The sequence below is a fragment of the Chelonoidis abingdonii genome, chromosome 4, assembly GCF_003597395.2.
Source record: "Chelonoidis abingdonii isolate Lonesome George chromosome 4, CheloAbing_2.0, whole genome shotgun sequence".
Classification (NCBI taxonomy): Eukaryota; Metazoa; Chordata; order Testudines; family Testudinidae; genus Chelonoidis; species Chelonoidis abingdonii.
Window position 1 is genome coordinate 26,308,735 of NC_133772.1, and position 25,230 is coordinate 26,333,964.

At 52.4% G+C, this 25,230-nt stretch overlaps 1 protein-coding gene across 3 annotated transcripts in view; it reads left to right on the forward strand.

Moving 5' to 3' along the window:
* Positions 1-25,230, forward strand: part of LOC116836189 (copine-5) — a 177,957-nt gene that overhangs the window by 49,584 nt on the left and 103,143 nt on the right. For 2 of the 3 annotated variants that reach the window (XM_032799648.2, XM_032799650.2), the window contains exon 7: positions 18,647-18,706. The exons of the other annotated variant lie outside the window; for it this stretch is intronic. In XM_032799648.2, the coding sequence (XP_032655539.1) occupies positions 18,647-18,706 (60 nt within the window). The remainder of the gene's footprint in view (positions 1-18,646; positions 18,707-25,230) is intronic. 3 annotated transcript variants of the gene reach the window in all.

Genomic DNA, 25,230 nt, shown 5'->3' on the forward strand with positions numbered 1-25,230 from the left:
AACAAGATTCACAGCCACTGTGGACTGCTGGAGATGGGATCGTACATCATCATCCTGGTGACTCTCCCCTGGTTCCCCCCTTGCCTCTCATTCCCTGAGGTCCTGATATGATCAGCCCAGAGCCAGCAGATGTTTTCCTCCTGTGCCTGGCCTCTGGCGGGCAGGTGAGGCTTTTCTAGCTTGGCAGCGCGAGGCTGAGGGTGTAAATAGTACCGAGAAACTAAGGGCTGGCCTGTGTCCCCTGCTGTAAATCCAGAGCAACTCGGGCTCTACTGCGCTCGTCCACCTGCCCCTTCTCTCCCCGACTGCTGGCCCAGCACCACCAAGGCCAGCAAGGTACCTTGGGAATGAGTCAGTATCAGCTGCTCCGGGGGGCGGGGGAAGGATGGGCCAGGGGTTCACGAGCCCCGAGACCTAGTGCCGGCTCCTCCCCAAACTCCCTGGGTAAGTCACTAGCCTGGCTGCGCTGTGCTCTCAGCTGTGCACGGGGGACAGTGCCCTGCACGAGGGCTGTGCGAATTCTTACACTAGAGAATAGGGGTTGGGAGGTACCAGGCACTACGGGCCAGTGATCAGTCGCTAGGCATCTATGTGGGGATAATGCAATTCCACAAGGGTAACCATAGCAACCTCTGCTGGATTTCTGGGCATCTTCAGCCATGAAAAGGACTCTGGTGTTGAAAGCCGATCTGACGTATGCTGTTCACTGCTCCTTGCTAATGGAGAAAGGAGACCTTGAGGGGGGTGTTGTGAGGTGTTTGGTTTTTTCCCTTTGAAATCTTGGGAATGTCAAGCCTGGCTTTCCCAGCTTTTGCGGGATATTTCCTAAGGGGACCCAGAGCTGTGGATTGGGTACCTGAAACTGACAGAGCGGCGGTGCCAAGACATTAACAAAGATCACTTTCTTCCAAGTGTTTCTCAGGCATTTAAGTTAAATACCCATTAACCCCCCAAAAAACACTTGGACCAGCCTGACCAACTATCCCTTCTCCCCTCAGTGGCCGAAGTTTCATTTCCTTGGTACCTGCAAAGTCATAATCCTGCTAGCTTTCCAGCCATCCCAAGAGAGCGCCAGGCAAAGCTGAGTAGGGTGGATGAGACCTGAATTTCTAATGTAACAAACAAGCACGCAAATCTTTTAGAAAACACTTTTCAGACCTTCTTTGTCTGATAGGAAGTGTCCAACTCCCCCGCCGCGGACCACCCCAGGGCTAATAAACCAAGTCAGACAGCAAATGCCTGGTGCCAGGCCTTTCCCACCCCTGCACAGCATCAGTAGAGCTCGCAAATGCCTGGTGCCAGGCTGGCATGTGGAGCTGACAGTGCTGGGGTGCCAGTCCCCGGTGGAGCAGGGCCTTGCTGACCTGTGTCGGAGGCAGGAGGCACGTGTGGCTTGCTTTGAAATGGGAGGTGGGACTGGTCTCCACAGCTGTGCCCACCTGTCCGTCACAGCGGAGAAGGGAAAGCCCTGGATCTCAGCCACCCGCATGAGGCCTGAGAAGCCTGCCATCCGCTGCTCCCTGTGCAGGGTGGGTGTGTCTGGCACTGGCTGTCACTCTGCTGCAGGATGTCCCTCCGAGTTTCCCTGTCCCTCCCCAGGCCTGATGGACCAAGCATAGGGCTGTGTTGCACCATGAAGCACTCTCTTGGCCCTAGATGTGCAGGGAAAGAGGGGCCAATGGGCAGGACCTGGCTCCAATTCCCTGCTCAGCCCTGGACTCGCGTGTGACCTAGGCAAGTCACACAAGGTTCGTCTCCGTTTGACCTGCTCACGCCACCCCCTGAAAATAGCAGGGTGGCTCGAACCAGCTGCCCACGTACTGGCTCAGCTGGGATTGCAGCTCAAGCAGAGCTGGTGTGGGTCTGTCTAGGCCAGCTGAGAATGCCACCTCCCCTTCAGTCTGTCTGTGCTAGACCCCCACGTCTCCACTGGGGATAACAGCTCTGTCCTGGGACACAGGCCGGGGAAGGGGAAAGATTGTGACCTGCTCAGATACTGCAGTGACTGGGACAGTGGAAATACCACCAGTGGGTGGCCAGGTCCTGAGATGGACTAAATCCGTCTGGCCGCTCAGAATGAGTCACTGATTGCAATGGACCTGCCCCCATTTATAGCTGGCCCCCACAGTGCTGCTGCCATTCAGGGAAGGGGGATCTGTTTCCCTGGAGAGGAGTGTTTTCCATTTGAAATGCCCTGGATGGCTCAGCGTCCCCGCTGCTCCCAGCACCCCCCAAGGGACCCGCAGATCAGACCCAGAGGATTGTCACGGTGCTTAATAAGAACAGTTCTGGGGAGCGGGGTGAGGCAGAGAGGGGGCTGCATGGCAGGTAACCTCATTTAGCACCTGCAGCTGGTGCCGGGCTGGAGTTACGGGGGAGGGAAAGGAATTTCTCTCATTTTAAGGCTACCTGCAGCCCTTCAGAATTGCTCCTGGTGAGTTCGTTTCACTCCAGCTAGCAGGAGCTTGCGTTAGATCAGCTGAGAATTCCCTATGGCAGGTGGGAGCTTTGCTGCCCTAACTGACGGACTGGACGCCAAATTCTGTTTATTGCATATGTGCGAGATCGAACAAGAGAGCACCTGTGTGTGTGTGCATGTGTGTATGCGTGCGTGTGTCTGTGTGCATGTGCGTGTGTGTGTGTGAGTGCGTGCATGTGTGTGCACACACGTGTGCATGCATATGTGTTCGTGTGCATGGGTGAGTGCGTGCATGGGTGTGTGACACACAATATACTATTAGTGGCTGTTATTATTATACATATTTATTTGGAGCCCATTTGGACACCTCCCAAAGCTTAATTTGAGCTGGCTAAGATGTTGCTGAGCCAGAGCAAACCCCCTGCTGGGTGCAGCATTCCTAGCCAGCAGGGATTAATCCACTGGCAAGGCCAAAAGAGCTGGGGCTTGCTGTTCTTTTGGAGAGGGGCAGGTTCCTGTCAATCTTTTGCTGGGCTCCCCAGCAGCTCACAAACACTGGTGAAATAACCATCAATGCCAGTGCTGCAGATGGGAAAACTGAGGCTCAGAGATGTGGTCAGGGTCACACAGGAAGCCTGATGCCCCAAGTCCCAGCACAGTGCCTTAATGACTGGACCATCCTTCCTCCTCTTCCCAGCCCTGTCCCCCAACAGATCTCTGAGGCTGGGGCCTGCTCCACCATCAGCCCTGCCCAGGCATGCTTGCCCCAGTGAGAGGGCACACACAAGTGTACCTGCCTGGGGGAGCGTGTGGGACTGAGCTGCAAGTGCTGGGCAGGGCTGTAACCATTCACTGGAGCAAGAGACCTACCTGCCTTGGGTCTCCTGGCCGTCTTCCAGACCTGCCAGGCCATCGCAGCAGGGCAGCCTTCCTCAGCCCAGCATCCCCCTCCCCTGCCCGCCAGCACTGTGCCCCACACCTGATCTCCACGCCAGCCCCTGCTTCTCCTGATCCCATCCACTGGATGGTGCACAGCCAGGATATCCCGATGGGCAGGGTCCTGCAGAGCACATAGCCTGGCCTGGGTGGTGAGTGTGCAGGGAGGTGGGCAGGGAGCCAGCCCAGCCATGGTGTGTGGAGGGTTTGTGGACTTTGGCCGCTGTTAGGTTTTTCAGTAACACTCGCCCAGCTCTCGCTCCCCAAAAGACATTTTACGAAGCGACCAAAACTGTTTCGACAGGAACCCAAGAGATGGGATCCTGCAGGGCACAGAGATGGGAGCATTACTGTGAGCCACCTGCCTGCCCTGCAGCTGGGAGTGTATTCAGAAAGGTGCGTGACATGAACTCACATTAAACTAGCTTCCTGGCTCTGCAGGCTGGGAAGAGTCTTGGTAAAATGACCAGTTCCCTGGGGCTTGGTTGAGGCTGGAGACAGCCAGCTTGAGGCAAGGGGAACCTTCCCCAGTCACTTGCTGGGACACCAGCTCTAAGGCCAGTTATGGTCATCATCTATCTATCTATCTATCTATCTATCTATCTATCTATCTATCTGTCTAGGTGATAGGGCCACCTCCCCATGTGGCCAGCCTTGCCCTGCATGCCACGTTTCACCTGTGACATGGGGACACACACTGATGCACTGCAGTAGCCTGAGCAGTCCCATGGTAGCTGCAGAAACACTCCTATTTCCCAGGCTAGGTCTGACATCCCAGAAGGGTGGAATCTCTCTGCACTCCTGCCCCTCACTGTGTGGGGGGCCGGCACTCCCAGAGCCAGCCCCCCAATGAATGGTGCTGCTCTTCTGATGAGCTGCTAGAACATGCAGAGCCTGTTTCCATCCAGACTTGGCTAATCAAAGGGAGCAGACAAGGCTGTGGATTTTCCCTGTACAAGCTGGATCACGAGCTCTGCCTGCATCTCCAGGAGGTGTCGGCAGGTCTTTGATGCCCAGCTTACTTGGGGAACATGCTGCAGGTGCCAGGGGAGTTCAGAGGCTCTGGCTGCAGAGCAGCTGGCCCAGCAGCTCAGCGGAGATTGCTTTCACTTTGTCTCCTAGGCTGTGACTTTGTACCAGTTTCAGGAGGCGGCTGCCTGGGGACAGCAGGTTCCTGAGAGTCTGCAGAGCATAACTGGCCTCCTTGTTTTGAGCATCAGTTCTGTCCCCGAGCATGGTTATAGCGCCACACAGCAAAGCTCTGAGACTCAGACCGAGAACTTGTTATGAATCAGTTCCACGCCGCGTGGCCATCCACCCAGCCAAAGTCCCAAACATGGTGTCAAGCCTGGGGAGGACTCTCCGGGGAGCAGGCTGCTGCTCCCTTTGCCTGGCATAGCTTCCTCTGCATCCCTCAGGACAGTGTCCTCACTGTGCGAGCCATCTCCTCTGCATCCGCTGCTGTCTGGAACTGCCTCTCTGCACCACCTGGCTTCATTCCCTCACTCTAACCTACCTATCAGGGGCCTAGCACCTTGGCACCTCATCTGTGTCCTCCCCTAGGAGCCAGGCAGGCTGATGCCTCTGACACCCCCCACCTCTGCATGGAAGAGTCCCTGCCTCTGGCTCACAGCACTTGGATGCGGAGTCGCCAGTGGGCTGCTGCAGGGGATGGCGCCTGCAGGACACGCAGTGCAGGATGGCATCACATGGCAGCTCATGGGGCCAAAGGCCTATGGTGGGAATGGCTGGCTCAGCCAATTGGCAGGTTCTCATTTACACCCAGCTCAGATCAGGAGCGACTGCAAGTCGTTGCCATCCCGTGCCTGTTTGGTGGCCCCTGCAAGTAATGAATGTGCTAGGTCTCAGACCATTGACTCATGGCAGGTGTTCCCAGCAGAAAAATGACCAGACACTAATTAGCCTTCTTCCTGGCTAAACTGGGAGACCGTCTCCCCACTCGTCACTTCCGGGGCAGGGGGGGACATACAGGCAGCAGGCAGGGGCAGGGCAGGAGGAAGCTGTGCCAACCTGTGCCCATGCCAGGGCTGTCAGTCTGGGACCCAGCACTACTAAATTCACCCGTGTCACAAACCCAACCAGTTTCGAGGATTCTCCTTCTGTTAATTTCTGGTCCCTAGAAGAGCAACAGATGGCTTGTTAATACCCACCCCAGCCCCAGCCTCAGGCCCAGCCAGGCCTGGCCCGATCCCCAGCCCCAGCCCCAGCCTCAGACCGGCCCAGCCCCAGCCCCAGCCTCAGCTTGGCCTGGCCCATCCCCAGTCCCATCCCCAGCCTCAGCCTCAGCCTCAGCCCCATCCTGGCTCACCCCAGCCCCTGCCCTAGTCCCAGCCTCAGCCCAGCCCCAGCCCGGCTCAGCCCAGCCTCGGCCCCAAGCCCAGTCCCGGCCTCAGCCCCGGCCCTAGCCCCAGCCCGGCCCCAGCCCAGCCTGGCTGATTCCAGAGGCTTTCCGAGCTCCGTGGATTTATTTGTCTTTCAGGCTCCTCTACTTAACGCCCCTCCCCATCTAACTCCACAGTAAATGTCCCACACGCCTCCTTGGATTGGTCGGATTCCCTCGCTCGGCAGCCGTTTGTCACTGGAGTCTCTCTGGGGGATTCATTTCTCCGACAGAAATAAAACTCTCCCGCGCCCCTGGAGTCTAACTCCGCATTTCAGGCTGTGATGTTATTGATATAAACTGGAACCATATAGAACATGGTTTGCAACCAAGGTCCTGTAGTGGCACCAAAACTTATGGAAAGGGGGTCATATAAGGTGTCTAAGACCAGGTTATGGGTTGCTGGTTATGATTATGCTGTCTGTATGTCTGTATCATTTTTGTAGTTGAAGTTATGAGTATTGGCTGTATACTGTCTGTATTTCAAATTGTCGCTGTCGTTCTGGGAAACATCCAGACGAGGTTGTTTTGCGCTGGCCCTAGCCTGCTTGATGCCCATTTAAAGGACCATCAGCTACACATGACCCATTGACAGGAGGCAGCATTGCCTTGTAACTCAGCAGGGTGTGCAGGAACTTGCCCATGTGGCTACAGAACTCCATTTTGCTGTAATTTTCCACAGTAAGAACAAAGAAGGTGTCTTACACCTGGAAGAGCCTATATAAGGCTGATGCATCATCTCCATCTTGTCTTCAATCCTGCTTCGTACCTCTGGAGGGACTTTGCTACAAACTGAAACTCTGAAAAAGAACTGGAATGACCCATCCCAGTGGGGATGTACTCTAGGGACTTGATTTGAACCTGCAGTTTACTCCATCACTGCTACAGCCTGAACTAAGAACTTTGCCATCACTATATGTAATTGATTCCATTGAACCAATTCTAGCTCTCATCTCTGTCTTTTTCCCTTATGATAAACCTTTAGATTTTAGATTCTAAGGATTGGCAACAGCGTGATTTGTGGCGGTAAGATCTGATGTGTATGCCCCTTGACTGACACCTTGCGGGCAGAGGGCTACGAGGTTACACGAGCCCTGATGGTTGGGGCGCTAGGCGCGCCTGGGACCCACTGTAACGAACGTGACTTAGGCCTGTGTTGGTGCCGTTGCTATGCGCGACTCATGAGACGTTTGATTGTCTCGGACACTATCCGTGGTCCTAGCGGACATCTACACCGAACACATCACCGGCCACCACAGTACTAGAGGTGAGCCGATGTGGATCCACGCACCCACGCGGGGAGGGGAAAACCTTACAACCCCCCTACTAAACTACATCCCCTGAGTCCTGGACCCACCGATCTGGATTCCCCTCGTGAGGGTCACCCTGTCCCCGGTTACCCGGCCTGCTTGCTCTAATCATGACATATGTGTAACCCATTAGATGAGCGATGTACCCTCACTGCTCCCTAGACTATACTTGGAAGCAACCCACCCGTACACGCCCGCATGGGGACATTATCAGACTGTTAGTACTTATTATGCTAACCCATAACCAAATACCACGTCCCCACCATACTCTGTATTTACCCCCAGAACTAAGACTGACATGGCCCAAACTTGTTTGTATCATCCTTATTTAAATATTCTCTAATAAACATATGATCTGGGTCTGGGGCTTGATTCTTTGGGATCGAGAGAAACCTTTTTCTTTTTTGGGGTGTGGTTTTTCGTAACCATTCATCCCAGGACGAGTGGGACTGGTGGTGATACTGGGACTGGAAGTGTCTAAGGAAATTGCTTGTGTGATGTTGACTTTGTGGTTAGCCAGTTGGGGGGGTGAGACCAAAGTCCTCTTTGTCTGGCTGGTTTGATTTGCCTTAGAGGTGGAAAAACCCCAGCCTAGGGCTGTAACTGCCCTGTTTAAGCGATTGATCCTGAATTGGCTCTCTCAGTTGGGTCCCGCCAGAACCACATTGTCACAGTGACATAGTCGTGCTTGGAGCCACAGAACCAGGTCAGTTAAGCTTTGGGTCAGAACCCCACACTATCCAAATTCGAATTTTGGTTTTGAGAGTTTGATTGGTTAAAGAGCTGCTGCAGTGGCTCAGCAAAGAGTGTATGGGGGACTTGGCAAAAAAGCCCTGGAAAATTTGTGTTCACAAAAGGGGATAAGCTTTAGAAAGAAAGCTACAGAGGAAGAATTCAGAAATCTGTTAATGGCTAATGATCAGGGGGAAAGAGGGCAGTCCTTACCTGAGGATGCAGAAAAAATTAGAGGGCAAAAGGCGACAGATAAACTGCAACTTGAGCATGAACAGAATCTAACAGATCTTCGCTTGCTGGAGAAGCAAAAAATAGCTGAATTAGAAAAAGAGGCTGATGAGAGAGAAGAGAGAGCTCGTAAGGGGCGTCTGGAGCTGCTGGCTGCTGAACAGGAGACTCACAAGATGCAACAAGAGACTCATAAGATGGAACAGGAGATGGCTAAACTTCAGCTCCAAGTAATGGAAGAGCGGAGAAAGTCATCGCTACCTGGTACTCCACATACCCACCACCACAAGAAAAACTGGGAAAGGATGTGTCCCATTTACAACGATACTGAGGATATAGAGAAGTTTTTGTCTACCTTTGAGCATCTCTGCAATATGTACCAGATCCCCGATGATCGGCGAATGCCTGTCCTGCTAACCAGGTGGACTGGAAAAACCAGGGAAATATTTAATGAATTAAAGGAAACAAGAAGCCTTAGATTAAGTCCTGTTTAAAGATTCTGTGTTAAGGCGGTTCAAGGTGACTCCTGATTCTCACAGAGTTAAGTTTAGAAAGTTTAGGATGTCTCATGACTGTACTTTTGTAGAGTGTGCTCATAAACTGAGGGGTTTTGTTAAAAAATGGGTTATGGGAGCAAAGGCATATGGGAGTTTTGAAAAGCTGCTGGATTTAATAACTTTAGAACAGTTCCTAGACATTGTGCCTGACCATATGAGAGCAGCTGTGTGAGATCGGGACCCTGAGTCAGTCCTGCGGGCTGCATAGATTGCGGATGCCTATATCCAAAACAGAGCTCGAGAAGGGTGTAAACCTCTGGGGAAAGCTAATCACCATTCTCCCCAGTTCAAGAGCAGGGAAGATTTTAAAGGTAAACATGGCCCTGACTCTTATACAGGAGCTCATGGGGGCCCAGAGGGTAGAAACTCTCACCCCAAGCATAAACAGGTTACGTGCTATCACTGTGGTGTGCTTGGCCACATCAGACCAGATTGCCTGACCCCGAAGGGCAGCCCAAAACCAGCTACCCCAAATGCCACAGCAAATGCTAATACTGTTGTTATAAACTCTCACGCAAGCTACACAGAGCCTGGCGCTGGTGCCCTGTGTGCAAATGCTGTTTCCGTGGTCTCTGAAGAATTGGACCTTAAAACTCATATGAAAGGTAAGTATGGGAACAACAATGCAGAGTTTATTAGCAGTGCAGCAGTAAATGGAGTTAGGTGTGTGGCATGGAGGGACACTGCAGCAGACATTACTCTGCTTAAAGCAAGTCTTGTCAGGGAGGAAGATTATTGGCCAGATGAAAGTGTAACTGTTGTAGCCTTACTTTGTCAGGGTGCCTTTGGCTAAAATCCACCTGAAATGGAAGAGATTTGAGGGTACCATGGTTATGGGAGTAAAAGACACAATCCCTAAGGATCTTATGATTGGGAATGATATTAAAGCTATGATCAGTCAAGTTAACACAAACCAGGCACAGGAGAGGATTAATCCTAAAGTTGTGTATATGGAGGGTGTTTCCAAAAGTTTGTCTTTGGAAAGTAGCTGTTTGGCTGTGAATGAAGTTGCTGAGTGTCTATCTAATGTCTCAGAAGTGGATCTGGAATTAGATCAAGCGAAGGGAGAGGGAAACAAAGAGATTTTGGATAAGCCTAGGCAGCCTTGTGAGCTGATGTCTATATCTAGTCAGCAGTTTGGGAAGACAAGGATGGTGGAAGATGAGTATCCCTATCCCTTACCTGTTTCCTGTGTGGAGAAATGTAACAGTGAAGGAAATGTGCCTGTGTCTGTCAAGGATATTGACTTGCCTATGGAAAAAGCTACCTCGGTCTCCAAGCAGTTGTCTGTGAACAGCTCTGTGTGCTGGAACAAGGGAAATGAAATCCCAAGCTGTGTGTCTGGTAAAGCAGAAGGTGTCTCTGGCTTTTCTTTGTCTGTGGAGCAGATAGAAGGTGCCTCTCAACCTGTGATGGTTGAGAATAGTGCAGTTGTCCCAAAGTTGGTTCTGGATTCAACTAAAGCCCAGGAAGGGAATGGTCCTAAGTTTGTGTCTGCTGGGGAGGATGGCCCTGTAACTAGGTTGCATCCAGTTAGTGTCGTAGCAAAATCCCAGAGACCAGACAATTCTGGTGCTTGTAGTTTGCCAGTTGCTAATGTGTGGTTGGAAAAGGGTGTAGCAACTCTGTCTGAGCAGGGTGATACCCTAGCCAGGGCACAAGGAGAGCATGAAGGTGATTTAATTGTGTTACCTACTGACAGTTTAACGACTTGTAGTAAGAAGAAAAAGATTCCTGAACGTGTTCATGGCCAAGGGAAGGAGAATGCTTCTAACCTGTTATCTAGAAAGTCTATGAGTTTACCTGGAAGGAGATTGTGTAGGAATCTGCCTCATGGGCCAGAGGCAATTCTGAATGTAAGTGAGACCCAGAAAGAGTCTATGGGGGCTCAGAGAAGTGTTCCTTTAGAGCAAGCCCTAGGTGAAAAGGGTAAGGGCAGAAGTTCTGAGAGGGGTGAATTGCTGCTTAGAGAAGCTCATAGGGAAAGGAACCCCCGTGGTAACCTGTGCAAGCAGTTTACTACAGCTGAAGGGTGTGAAAGTGATTTAATCAAGGAAGTTTCAGTTCCTAACAGCCAGAAATTTTCTGTTGTGAATGGATCCACTGACTTTCCTTTTGAAAGATCCAGTGTGGGGAGCTTTGAAAAGGTCTCAGATAGAGCAGAAGCTGTTAAGAAAGTTGAGCAGCCCTATAATCAAATGGCTGTGTGTGGCCAGCTTGTTGGGAAGACAATGGTGTTGGAACAGGAATGTCTCCATGCTGATTCTGTGAGTGAGCCATCTGTGCTTCAGGGTCTGAGGACAGATTGGGTTACTGGTGTTTCAGAGCAAAATAGTTTTATGGATGAATGCTTGAGGATGCGAGGGAGAGCAACCGAACGCTCACCCTCAGACTCTGGATTTGTGTGGTATCTCTGTAAGACAAAGTCCAGCCTTGGATTTGGTAGCAGCTAAGAGGTTAAAAGCTAGTGTTTGTGTTAATGCAAATTACCTGGCTGGCAGGGAGAAGAAAGACTTGCTAACAGCTGTTAGCACAGAGAGCCCACCCCATCAGCCAGTGACTTCTGTTAGGAAAAAGCAGATCCAATCCACTGTTGTTCAAACTAAGTTTTACCATGAGTTTGTAAAGAGATTTAGTCATGTTATTGAACGTGACTTTGATAAATCATTTCTGTTATACACTGGTACGGCCTCTAGCCCAACACTAGCTGTAGTGAGACAGACCCAAGGATGGAGAGCTCTTGGGATGCAGTCAGTGATGTTTGTGTCATCCCTTCCTGCATCAGTTTTGCGTTGGAGGTGTGACATTATTGATATAAACTGGGACCATATAGAACATGGTTTGCAACCAAGGTCCTGTAGTGGCACCAAAACTTATGGAAAGGGGGTCATATAAGGTGTCTAAGACCAGGGTACGGGTTGCTGGTTATGATTATGCTGTGTGTGTGTATGTATCATTGTGTAGTTGAAGTTATGAGTATTGGCTGTATACTGTCTGTATTTCAAATTGGTGCTGTAGTTCTGGGAAACATCCCAGACGGAGTTGGTTTAGCTCTGCCTAGCCTGCTTGATGGCCCATTAAGGACCATCAGCTACACAATTGACCCATTGACAGGAGGCAGATACGCCTTGTAACTCAGCAGGGTGTGCAGGAACTTGCCCATGTGGCTGCAGACTCCATTTTGCTGTAATTTTCCACAGTAAGAACAAAGAAGTGTTCTTACACCTGGAAGAGCCTATATAAGGCGGATGCCTCTCATCTCATTTTGTCTTCAATCCTGCTTCTTACCTCTGGAGGGACTTTGCTACAAACTGAAGCTCTACACAAAGGACTGATGACCCATCCCAGCGGGGGATGTACTCCAGAGACTTGATTTGAACCTGCAGTTTACTCCATCACTGCTACAAGCCTGAACTAAGAACTTTGCCATTACTGTATGTAATTGATTCCATTTAACCAATTCTAGCTCTCATCTCTATCTTTTTCCTTTATTGTTGCCCCCGATGACTAATGACTGAGATGCCAAACTCTGTGTATCATCTTTATTTAAATATTCTCTAATAAACATATTGATCTGGGTCTGGGGCTTGATTCTTTGGGATCGAGAGAACCTTTTTCTTTTTTGAGGTGTTGGTTTTCATAACCATTCATCCCCAGGACGAGTGGGACTGGTGGCGATACTGGGAGACTGGAGTGTCTAAGGACATTGCTTGTGTGACTTGTGGTTAGCCAGTGGGGTGAGACCAAAGTCCTCTTTATCTGGCTGGTTTGGTTTGCCTTAGAGGTGGAAAAACCCCAGCCTAGGGCTGTAACTGCCCTGTTTAAGCGATTGATCCTGAATTGGCACTCTCAGTTGGGTCCCGCCAGAACCGCATTGTCACACAGGCATCAGCAGCCAACAGCACCAACAGCCCAACTTGCAGAGGAGCTGAGCGTCCTGAGCTCCTGGAGGCGGGATCAGGCCCCTGAGGCAGCAGGGTTATATGGGGTGCGGGTACATTGGGCTCCTTAATTAGCTCAGCTTCTCGTAAGCAGGGGAGGTTGAGAGCGTCTTGAGCAGCCTAGAGGTGACGCATTGAATGAGGGTGTCGGGAGCAGGGACGATCCTGCCAGGACCTTGGAACCTGCCAAAGCCTCCAGCAGGGCCCTGGCTGCCCAGGGCAGAGGATTCGATGTCAGAGCAGAGGGGCACATGCAGGAAAGCTGACAGCTCATTATATCAACAGCTGCTTCTGCTCTCCTCTAGCTGAGCACACTCCCCTCTCTGACCTGGAACTGGCTTCCCTGCCCCTTAGCTCACGGCCCCCCTGCTCTGACCACTCGCTGGCGCTGCCTGGGTAAGTCCTGTTCCAATAAAAGGGGCACGCATCTGATATCTGTGAGAGGACCGTGAATGCCCAGTGCTGCTGACAGGCATGTGCCACGTGCTGCCTTGCGATGCGGCATGCTGGCTGGAGAGCTCCTGGCCGAGCCCCTTACAAGTCCATTGCCAGGGCTCAGTGTTAACCAATAACTCGGGCCATCCAGGCCGTGGGGCACAAAGGTGTTTGTATGTGGTGGGAGGGTGGGGCTAAGGGGTTCGCTCATTGCACGTGCGTCCAGGTCCCAGGGAAGTCGATCGGGCTTGATAATAAGACGCTGGATGTTCCTGTCCCTGCGCTGAGCTGCGGGTGAGCTGTGTATAGTGGGGGCTCTGGAAGCTAAATTTGTACTGTCCAGAAAAAGGAGGAGGGAGGAAGGGGTCCGAGCAGCAGCTAAAAATACCTGCCGGGTAACAATGTGAGCGCGGGAAGGGAATTACTCACTGTCTCTGGAGCAATGGCCTGCTGCCAAGGACAAGAGGAGTGAGGAGATGCTGGGGGCAGGGATGGTATAAATGGGCCTGAAGAATCAAAGGTGTTACTGTGACCCTGTCAGTGTCCAACAGTGTTACATGAGGGTCAGGGTGGTGCACACGCGACTCACCAGCTCAGTCCATGGCAAAGAGGCCCCTCAAAACCCCTCCAGCCCTTTAGTGAAGAGTCAGAACAGAAGGGAAAGCAGGGAAAGCCTTTGCAGTGGAAAGTCAGCCCTGCCTTGGAACACCCTCTGCCATGCCCTCCCCCGTCAGCTGGACTCGTTAGAAGGGAACCCCCATTGCCTGACACCAAAGGCTATGTGTGCACTGTGCACCTTACAGCGGCACAGCCATGCCTCTAAAGTCTTGCCGCTGTAAGGCACTCAGGGTAGCTGCTCCTTGTCGACAGGAGTGAGCTCTCCTGCCAACCAGATACAACCACTCCCAACAAGGGGTGGCGGCTTTGTCGGAGGGAGAACGTCTCCACACCGGCGCTTTTCGTTGGTAAAACTTTGTTGGTTGGGGTATGTTTTTGTTTGTTGTTTGGGGTGGGGAGAGCTGCGAAGGGCGGTACTGACAGGGTGGAGCTGGCTCAGCTTGGGTGATCCAAGTGGAGAAGGGGGTGGGGGAAGGCAGAGTCTCACCTCATGGCTAATGCGGAGGGCATCTGAGCTCAAGTCTGTGTTCTGCAACTGACTCCCCATGTGACTGTGGGCAAGTCACTGCCCTGTTCCATGCTTCAGTTTCTACAGTCTGTGAAATGGGGATGCTGCTGCTGGCCTGGTTCCCATGGGATTCATTCATTAATGTTTGTAAAGGGCTTTGACCTCTTGGTGTAAATCAGCAAAGCTCCATTGACTTCCATAGATTACCCCAGGTGCAGATCTGGCCCTATGATTTTCTGAAGGAGGGGCAAATGAGGGCTGTGCTTTGCACTTCAGAATCATAGAATCATAGAAGATTAGGATTGGAAGAGACCTCAGGAGATCATCTAGTCCAACCCCCTGCTCAAAGCAGGACCAGTTCCCCACTAAATCATCCCAGCCAGGGCTTTGTCAAGCCAGGCCTTAAAAACCTCTAATGATGGAGATTTCACCACCACCCTAAGTAACTGATTCCAGTGCTTCACCACCCTCCTAGTGAAATAGTGTTTCCTAATATCCAGCCTAGGTCTCCCCCACAGCAACTTGAGACCATTACTCCTTGTTCTGTCATCTGCCACCACTGAGAACAGCTGAGCTCCATCCTCTTTGGAACCCTCCTTCCGGTAGTTGAAGGCTGCTATTAAATCCCCCCTCACTCTTCTCTTCTACAGACTAAAGCCCAGTTCCCTCAGCCTCTCCTGTAAGTCATGTGCCCCAGCCCCCTAATCATTTTTGTTGCCCTCTGCTGGACTCTCTCCAATTTGTCCACATCCTTTTGTAGTGGGGGGGCCCAAAACTGGATGCAATACTCCAGATGTGGCCTCACCAGTGCTGAATAGAGGGGAATAATCACTTCCCTCGATCTGCTGGCAATGCTCCTACTAATGCAGCCCAATATGCCGTTAGCCTTCTTGGCAACAAGGGCACACTGCTGACTCATATCCAGCTTCTCATCCACTGTAATCCCCAGGTCCTTTTCTGCAGAACTGCTGCTTAGCCAGTGGTCCCCAGCCTGTAGCGGTGCATGGGATTCTTCCGTCTTAAGTGCAGGACTCTGTACTTGTCCTTGTTGAACTTCATCAGATTTCTTTTGGCCCAATCCTCCAATTTGTCTAGGTCACTCTGTGTCCTATCCCTACCCTCCAGCTTATCTACCTGTCCCCCCAGCTTAGTGTCATCCACGAACTTGCTGAGGGTGCAATCCATCCCATCATCCAGATCATTAATGAAGATGTTGAACAAAACTGACCCAAGACAGACCCCTGGGGCACTCCTCTTGATACCGGCTGCCAACTAGATATCAAGCCGTTGATCACTACCCATTGAGCCCAACGGTCTAGCCAGCTTTCTATCCACCTTATCGTCCATTCATCCAATCCATGCTTCTTGAACTTGCTGACAAGAATATTGTGGGAGACCGTATCAAAAGCTTTGCTAAAGTCGAGGAATAACACATCCACTGTTTTCCCCTCATCCACAGAGCCAGTTATCTCATCATAGAAGGCAATCAGGTTGGTCAGGCAGGGAGTCTGTAGTTCCCCAGGTTCTCCTTCTTGCCCTTTTTAAAGATAGGTACTATATTTACCTTTTTCCAATCATCCAGGATCTCCCCTGATCGCCATGAGTTTTCAGAGATAACAGCCAATGGCTCTGCAATCACATCAGCCAATTCCTTCAGCACCCTCGGATGCATTAGATCCGCTCCCATGGACTTGTGCATGTCCAGCTGTTCTCAATAGTCCTTAACCTGTTTTTTCACCACTGAGGGCTGCTCACCTCCTCCCTATATTGTGATGTCCAGTGCAGTAGTCTGGGAGCTGACCTTAGCTGTGAAGACCGAGGCAAAAAAAACATTGAGTATTTAAGCTTTTCCCACATCATCTGTCACTAGGTTGCCTCCCCCATTCAGTAAGGGTCCCACACTTTCCCTGACCTTCTTGTTGCTAGCATATCTTCTTGTTACCTTTTACATCCCTTGCTAGTTGCAACTCCAATCGTGCCTTGGCCTTCCTAATTACACCCCTGTATGCTCTGCAATATCTTTATACTCCCTCCTGGTCATCTGACCAAATTTCCACTTCTTGTAAGCTTCCTTTTTGAGTTTAAGCTCACCGAAGATTTCACTTTTAAGCCAGTCTGGTTGCCTGCCATATTTGCTATTCTTTCTGCACATTGGGATGGTTTGTTCATGCTCTCTCAGTAAGGCTCCTTTAAAATACAGCCAGCACTCCTGGACTCCTTTCCCCCTCATATTAGCCCCTCAGCCATGCCTCCAGCCCTGTGCTCCCTGCCCAATGTAGGAACCCTGGCGCCTGCCAAAGCATTTGGATGGGTGCTGGAGACAGGCTGGTGAGCTTGCCAAGGTCCCAGGAGTTTACCCTCTGGCAAATGCACAGGTTCTGCCACCTCCTTTCGTGATCTTATCTCCCCGGTCTGAAGCATTCCCGTTGGGCTCGGTCAGTGAGTGTCCGTGGATAGAGAGCAGAGCTCCATAGAGACAAAGGGATGCGGGGCGGGGCAGGTCTGCAATGCACCATTCTCCATCCTTGCTGCCCGGCTGAGTTGGGGGCGCAGCTCAGTGCCAGGCTTCTCGGCAGCTCTGCCCTGGCCCTGCAGTGCACTTCCCACCCCCCTCTGGATCCCACCCTACAGTCGTCCCCACATGGTGGCCTTTAGTTCCCCACACAGGCCCCAGAATCCTTTGCAGCAGCATCTTTGAGGGGGTGCTGGGTCAGCCAGCAGCAGGCAGGGCTCTGGAATCTGCCACTTTCGGAGACTCCTTTGTGGCCTCTGCAATTGGTGGAACTGAACTGGGGGGGGTCCCTTTCGGGGGTGGGAGCGAGATGGGCAGACAAGGTGTCACGGAGTGGGGGAAGTCAGGGCCCTGCACCCCTCTTTTCACTGTGACTGTCCGCCAGCCGGTAAAACAGAAGATTTATTAGACGACAGGAACGCAGTCCCAAGCAGGGCTTGTAGGTACAACCAGGACCCCTCAGTCCAGTCCTTCTGGGGGCAGTTAGGGAGCTTAGACCCCAGCTTTGGGGTTCCCTGCATTTCACCACCCAGCCCAAAACTGAAAGCAAAACCTCCTCTAGCTGTCTCTCTCCCCCTTCCCCCAGCTCCTCCCCTCCCTTTGTCCAGTTTCCAGGGCAAAGGTGTCACCTGGCACCACCCCCCTCCTGGCTCAGGTTACAAGCTCAGGTAACTCTCAAGTAAAATCATCCCCTGCTATCCCATCCCCAATGCAGACAGTCCCAGTAAAACTAGACGACATTCCCAGGTCAATCCACCTTACTCCCCACTGCGTCACACAGGGCAGCTGAAGGAGGGTGCCGGGCTTGGGACTGGCTCACTGGAGATGCCGCCTTAGGAGTGAAGCTCTAGGGTAGGGGGCTGCCTCCACAGCGCAGGCCTAAGGCAGCCCCAGTGCTAGGCCGCAGGGCTTTTCATGCCAGCCCGAGGGAGATTCCCATGCTAGCCTAAGGAGAGACCCAGTGCCAGTGGTCTGCCAGCAAGGTAGTGTGTCCCTGGGACCATCTGGCAGCCTGTCTATGCACCTGTCTTAGGTTCCCATTCTATGTCAGGGGGCTGACTGAGCCTTCCAGGTCCCTGCTGTGGCACAGTTGGGCACATGGCCATGGATCCCAGCTGCCCTCGGGAGAACAGCTACTGGGCCCTCTCCTACTGTCAGTCAGGCTGTGGCCTGCACTGCCGAGCTGCCTGCACTGGAGTTATCGTCCCACTGCAGCTGCCCATGCTCCCCTTGCTGGCGCCCGGCCAGCGCTACGACCCTGGCCATTGAAACCAGCCACTGTCCATAAAAGCACAGCAAAGGGTTTGGACACACGAGGTTCCAGGTACAAGGAAAATGTGACGTACAGTCCAGAGCCCACGCGTATTGACAGGCTCGTTCTGCATGGCGCTGATTCAGTGGCGGGAGCTGGGATCCTCCCCTTGTGAGACGCTTCCGCTGGCAGAGTCTCTCCTCTGTGATGAACAACATTTGGGACCATTTTCCCTCCTCGTATAGCCTGAGGCTCTTGTCTCTGTTCATAATCAGGGTGTTTCATTAGTTGCAGCTCAGTCTTGATGGGCCCCTATTCAGCATTTCTGAAGAGGATGCTTTGCCCTGCACAGTCTCCAGACCAGGCACAGGGCTGGGCTGGCTCCCCCCATGCCCGCAGTTCTCAGTGTTGAGCCAGCTCTGAGACCCCCTGCTGTAAGTGACCCAGTTCACTTCCACGGGTTTGGAACCCAGGATCCTCCATGTGACATAGTCTGAACATCCGACCACAGACCAGCAATCAACCGGTGCTTAGCTTTCAGCAGAGACACTCCCCCGGCCCTTTGGTGAAATACTGGGGGATGGTCAGACGTGCCTGGGTGTGTCTGTGTCATTCTGGGCCCTCTCTTCCTTGTCCCCAGGAGACAGTTTGGGGAGACCCCCGGGGATTGGTTCAGGAGCTTTGGCCTGGGTCTCCAGGCTCTCCTTGGTGGTTATCAGCCTCAGGCAGCATATGTTCTCAGGGAGCCCAGGGAAAGGTCCAAGCTAACTCTCCCTCTCTCTGTCTCCTGGCAGGATGGGAGCATTCACGTTACATTCCAGAACAGGGAAGCCCATGCCGTCCGTCTCCAATGGGTGAGTCACACAGCTTCACCAGCATCTCCTCCTGCACAGGCAGCCCCACAGGGAGGCAGTCTGTAACGGGGGCTTTGCCCTGACAATGCCCTGGTCCCATGGCTAGAGACACCACACATTCGACACCAGCACTAGGACAGCATGAGACTGTCCCGTCCCCACCTTTCCCCTAGTGGCTGGGCACAGAAGAGATTTATGGGTCCATTGCTGCTCCTAGGTGCCAGGCCTGGTCATTTCACTGAAGCAAGCCCCCCTCCTGCACCATCAGCCCCGCTGACAGCCCCGAGTTCAAACCTCCCTGTTGACCCAGCAGGGCCTGTTATTAACAGCACCATCGTGGCATCACACAAGGCCTGACATTATGGCCACTGTGGGGGCTGAGCCCTACAATGCCTGGCCCTGAGTTCTGCTCTCTTCCCGATGGGGCTAGTCCTGCCAGTGCCCTCTAACAGCCTAACTGTCAGGGGGTCATTTTCAGAAGGGATGTGAAAGTCTATGGGACTTGTGCTCCTAAAGCCCTTCAGAGTTTCTGGCCATGTCCCCTAATATTTGGATAGCCCCATCACCCTGACACCCTAGTGCCTTTACTCCCTGAAAGCTTCCACAGGAAGACAAGTTAGGTCTGTGCCATGTGTCCCCCTTACCCTCCCTGCAGCGGCTGCCCCACTCCATGCTCCAGGGACAGCCTCCCCACAGGGGGTCTGGAGAAATGTCCTCCTTGATTCCACACCTGGGGGTCAGCCTGACCCAGAGATGTCAGCTACGCTTACTAGTCTTGACCACACCTTGCCCAGGGGCTGCCTGGTCCTTTGGCTTGAACCTACTGAGGTGGATTCTGCTGGTGGTTACAGGGCCAGCAAATCTCAAATTCTCGGGACCCTCAGAGGTTACAGATGAGTCCTTCCATCTATTTGAACCTGTACTGTGATGCTCGGCTGAGAGGGAGAGTCAGGACACCTGGGTTCTGTTCCCAGCCCTGTGTATGATGACCTTGGGCAAGTCACCTCATTGCCTCTGTTTCTCCACCTGTGACCCACTCCCAGAGGAGCTCTGCAGCTGGACTGGGGAGGCTTGTACGGTGCTGTGAGATTCTTGGGTGGGTGGGGCAGTTCGAGGGCCGAGTGTGTGAGACCCAGCCGCTGAGAGTGGAGCCGCTCTGCATGATGGGAGGGGGAAGGTTTTCAGCGTATTGTCCAGCAAGCTCTGAGGCTTGGTCTACACTGCGGAGTTAGGTTGACATCAGGAAACTTACGTCAACCTAATTATGGCAGTGTACACACTACAGCCTTGTGCCCATCCGTGTAAGTGCCACACTACACCGACATAATGGCACCACCTCTGCGAGAGGCATAGAGCTTATGTCAGTGTAGTTAGGGCAACGCAGTGTCCATGTTGGCTGTCATCTTGTTGATTTCATGTCTCCATGCTGGAGCTGTGAAATTGACAAGAAAGCCAGGCTGTCACTGGGGGCAGGTGTGGGGCTCCCAGCTCCCAGTCCAGCTGCTGCCTGGAGGCTCCCCACCACTTCCCACTAGGAGCCCAGCGTCTTTCCAGAGGCTTGCCTGGACTCCGAGCACAGAGCTCACAGCTGGGATCCCAGAGGCAGCTGGGCTCTCAGCCCCCCACACTGCCCCTCTTCTGTAGGTGAAAGCATTTCCCTGCCACAGGGAGGGTAGTGTGAACATGCACCACTGTAATATTTACTGTGGTGGCTGTAAGTTGACCTAATATAGGTGGAGTTAGGTTTCTAGTGTAGACATGCCTGGAGAGTGGGGGTTTTAGAAGCACTCATCACTGGCCTAACTCTGCTCCCATTAGATTGTCGGCTCTTAGGGGCAGGGACCCTCATTGTGTTCTGTCTGTACAGCACCAAGCACAGTCATGGCCTGGTCCATGACATAACAACACTGGAGTCAATGCTCAGAAAGCCCATTGCATTCAGTGGGAGCAGAGCTAGGCCAGCGCTGAAGGGGTTGGATAAACCCAGCCAAATAGCCCAAGTCTTTAAAACAGGCCGTACCTCCAGACGTTTATCTGGGTAAGGATAAAAGGATGATGCCATAGTAGACACCTAACTAGGAAGAAGAGGTGGACGAGGCTTTTTATAAACAACTAACAAAATCATCCAAAGCAGAGGTGCTCACTTTTATTTTTCCCTGTGGGTGCTCCACCCCCACTTCGCCCCTTCCCTTGAGGCCCCGCCTTCACTCTACCTGTTCTTGCCCCCACTCCCCCCTTCCTCTGAGGCCCCGCCCTCACTCCGCTTCTTCCTCCCCACTCTGCCCCCTCTCCTGAACCTACACCCACCCATCGCTCGCTGCTCTCCACTTTCCCCCAAGCACCTTCTGTGGCTGGTGGATGCTGAGCCCTGGAGCACCCACGGAGTCGGCGCCTGTGATCCAAAGCACAAGATGTGGTGGTGATGGGGAGACTTCAACGACCCAGAAAATAACACAGCAGGACACAGATTATCCAGCAAGTTCTTGAAATGCAATGGAGACATTTTTTATTTCAGAAGGTGGAGAAACAAATAGGGAGGAACTGATTGAGAATTTGAAAGTGAAAGGCAGCTTGGGTGAAAGTGATCATGAAATGATAAGAGTTTGTGATTTTAAGGAATGATAGGAGGGAAAACAGCACAATAAAGACAATGGATTTCAAGAAGGCAGACTTTAGTAAACTCAGCAGAAGTTGATAGGTAAGACCCCATGGGAAGCAAGTCTAAGGGGAAAAACAGTTCAAGACAGTTGGTGGTTTTTCAAGGAGACATTATTAAAGGGCACAAAAGCAAACTATCCCAGTGTGTCAGAAAGATAGGAAGTATAGCCAGAGACCACCCTGGCTTAACCAGGAGATCTTCAGTGATCTGAAACTCATAAAAAGATCCTACAATTAGTGGAAACTGGGCCAAATGACAAAGGATGAATATAAACAAATAACACTATAAGGCACACAACGAGACTTAACTAACTAGAGCCTCTGTAGAATCTCTAGGGTTCATCCTATCTCCTGCCAGAATCAAAATGGACCTGTGCAAAGTAAAGGCAGTCCAGAATGGAGGCACCACAGAATATTCATGAAAGACAATGCTTCTTGGGGTTCGTGAATTTCTACCAGTGGTTCATCCAGAGGTTCTCAGAGCAGATCGTCCCCCTCACTGCCCTGCTCTGCCAAAACATCAGGTTCCTCTGGTCTCCTGAGGCCCGGCAGGCCTTTGAACTCACATTTACCGCTGCTGCCATATTGGCCCACCCTGAGGCCATGCCAGTCTTCATCCTCAAAGCAGATGCTTCCAACGTGGCAATTGGAGAGGTGCTCAACAGCTACTACCTCTGAGCATCTTCTACTCCAGGGAACTCACACCTGCAGAGCAAAATGATGGCATTTTGGACAGAGAACTCCTGGCAATTAAGAACACATTTTGAAGAGTGGTACCACTATCTAGAAAGTTCCTGGTATCCCCTCCAGGTGTACACGGACCATAAGATCTTTGAATGTCGGCGTAGGGCCATAGCTGTCAACCAACTTTGACTTCGGTGGACCTTATTGTTTACACACTTTAATTTCATAATCTCGTATCGCACAAGAACCAACCGTAGCATTGTCCTGGAAGGGCGAATATTACACTCACCAAAATGACTTGAACTGGAAACCTCGTACATCCTAATGCCTCATAACTTTCTGGGTGCAGCTCCCTGCCAAGATCTGTTCCCCATCAAAAGATCAGCCTTGATCTATTGGATCCCACTAGTCGAGCAGGAAGCCATAAGTAGGGAACCCCATGATGTCTGAGACAGGGTAACCGACGTAAAGGGGCGTATATGTGTTCCTCCCAGGTCTCCAAGGACTGCAACACTACACGTATGCCATGACTTCCCCTGGCAGGACATTTTGGTCACTTCAACATTCAGAGGCTCATCTCTTATGTCTTCTGGTGGCCTCGCATATGAGCCACATTCCCAGGCCTATGTGGCCTCTTGCAATGTATGCATCCACTCCAAAGGCACTGCACAATAACCCCCTGGGACTCCTGCATGCCCTTGAGATTCTACTTGTCCCCTAGACAGTCACCGTCTTAGACTTTGTAATAGAACTACATACATCCAGTGGGTTCATGACCATCCTGACTGTTGTGGACCACCTCATAAAGACGGCACACTTCATCCCCTGAACTGGCCTACCCTCCTCTTCCTGGCTCTGGATAGACCAAGTCATCTGCCTCCACGGCCTCCCAGAGCACTACATCTCCGACTGCAGTGCACAATTTATCTCCCACTTTTGGTGAGAAGCTCTCTGGATTTTGGGCATACGCTCCTACCTCTCCTGCGCCTATCGCACTCAGACTAATGATCAAGTGGAGAGAGCCAACCAGATCTTGGAGCAGTATCTTTGATGTTACATCAACTTCCACCAGAACAACTGGGCCTTGCTGCTGCCACCAGCAGAGTTTGTGTACAATAATGCAGAACATGTGACTGTGGGGCAAAACTCCGTTGTTTTGAGTTATGGATTTGTCACAAGGTGGACTAGGTCTGGACACTCTCCCCCCACCCCCCCATCCTGGAGGCCTCATGGCCCTGTCTCATCCCACCCAGAAAAGAGCAGAGGAGAAGTCCTCCAGATGTTCTCCATAGGAGAAGTCCTCCAGTCCAGCCTAGAGTGGCTGCAGAGAAACAACCAATCAGAGGGGCTGCTGGGGCGGCCAGTCAGAGGCCAGAAGGGCCCTGTAAAAGGAAGCAGAAGAGGCAGAGCAGTCAGTTGCCTCCTGGTGCTCGAAGAGGGAGTACTGGGTGCCTGACTGGCTGGAAGAGCAGCAGGACCACAGACAGCACACTGCAGGCGGGACTGAGCCCAGGGAAGGCTGCCGAAGACTGGGACCCTGCTGGCTGTCAGGAAGAACAGAAGGACCATGGACAGGTCAATGCAGACAGGCTGTACCCAGGGGACAGACCATAACCTAGCCAGGCTGGGTGTGGGTACAGTGATGGCCCCTGCTGGTCTGGTTGAAGACTGAGCTCAGGGAGTGCTGCCAAAAGGACACCATCCGAGGGTACAGAGATGGGCCCTGATTGGGCTGTTAAAGAAGACAGGGCCTCGGGGTAGAAGACTTGGTGCTACAGCTCCATACTAGGGCTGCGAGCGAGAGCTAGCGACTGTATACCCTGGAAGGGGGGACAGTGTGTGTGACTCGGCCAGAGGGCTGAAAGAACCAGCTGACCACAAACGGGGCACTCATGAGAGGCGAGTGCTCACGCTGTTACAAGATTCCATTCCTAGTTCTTCCCAAAGCTACCTGCAGCTTCCCACAACCCAGCAGCCCTGGACTGGAGACAAAAGATATGCCAAACCCAAGATGACCTAAAAGTGCACCTGGATAAACTCTGGTATTTTGGGGATTGGGAAGGCTACAGTCCTGAAGAGCGCTCTTGGGAGCTGGCAGCACATCTGCCCTCCTGACTTGGTAAATACCTTCCCCAAAACCCCAGCCCACGGCCAGCACCCTAGAGGAGAGGTGACAGATTACAGGCCTTGAACCCCAGCTCTTGGGGCACTAGGTTGTGATCAAGCCACAACTACCACACAGCAGCTCACCTGACCCACTGCAGAAGGGAACCAGTGAAGTGCTAGATTGCAAAGGGCCCTGCCCCCAAAGCTTCTGACTGGGGGAAAATCCAGCATCTTCGATTGACTGAGGAGCTTTATTTAAACCAGGAAGAGGTGCATGAAGTTGTTTAGGCTACTGGAGGAATCCTGGTTGGCTGCTACTAGAGACCGCTCCTGCTTACCTGTCTCCTCCTGGCCTCCATATCCCAAACCCCTGCCTGCTCCCAACTCCTGCCACACTCTAGGGCCCTGCTCCTATGCAGGGCCGCTCAGAGGATTCAGGGGGCCTGGGGTCTTCGGCGGCGGGGGGCCTCCACCACCGAATTGCCGCCGAAGACCTGGCACTTTGGCGGCAGGTCCTGGAGCGGAAGGACCCCCGCCACCAAATTGCTGCCGAAGACTCAGAGCGGAAGAAGCTCTGGGAGCCTGGGCCCTGTGAGAGTTTTCTGGGGTCCCTGGAGAGAGTGAAGCACCCTGCTCCAGGGGCCTCGAAAAACTCTCGTGAGGGCGCCTGTGGGGCCTGAGGCAAATTGCCCCACTTGCCCCCCGCCTCTGGGCGGCCCTGCTCCTATGCCTGACCCCTGATGCTGTCTCTGACTTCGAGCTTGGGCTTGGCACTGGCTTCTAACCATTAGGCATGACTGCCTATGTCCTAGTCATTAAACAGCCCTTCCCCACTGGGCTTCTCTCAGTTAACCCTGGCCCTCCTGCCGTCAGGTGAGGCCCTGGTTAACTCTGCCAGTGCTGGTATGAGTGCACACCCTATCATGGCTCCCCTTAGCAATTATTTTCAGCTCCTAGTTTCTGACTTCTGCTCTTTCCTATCAGCTTCCCCTTTCTCCCTATGGGTTCCATATACGCATCTTGTTTTAGCTGCCTTTACTTCCCCTCCAAACCAGGCTGGTGTTTAATGAAGTGCA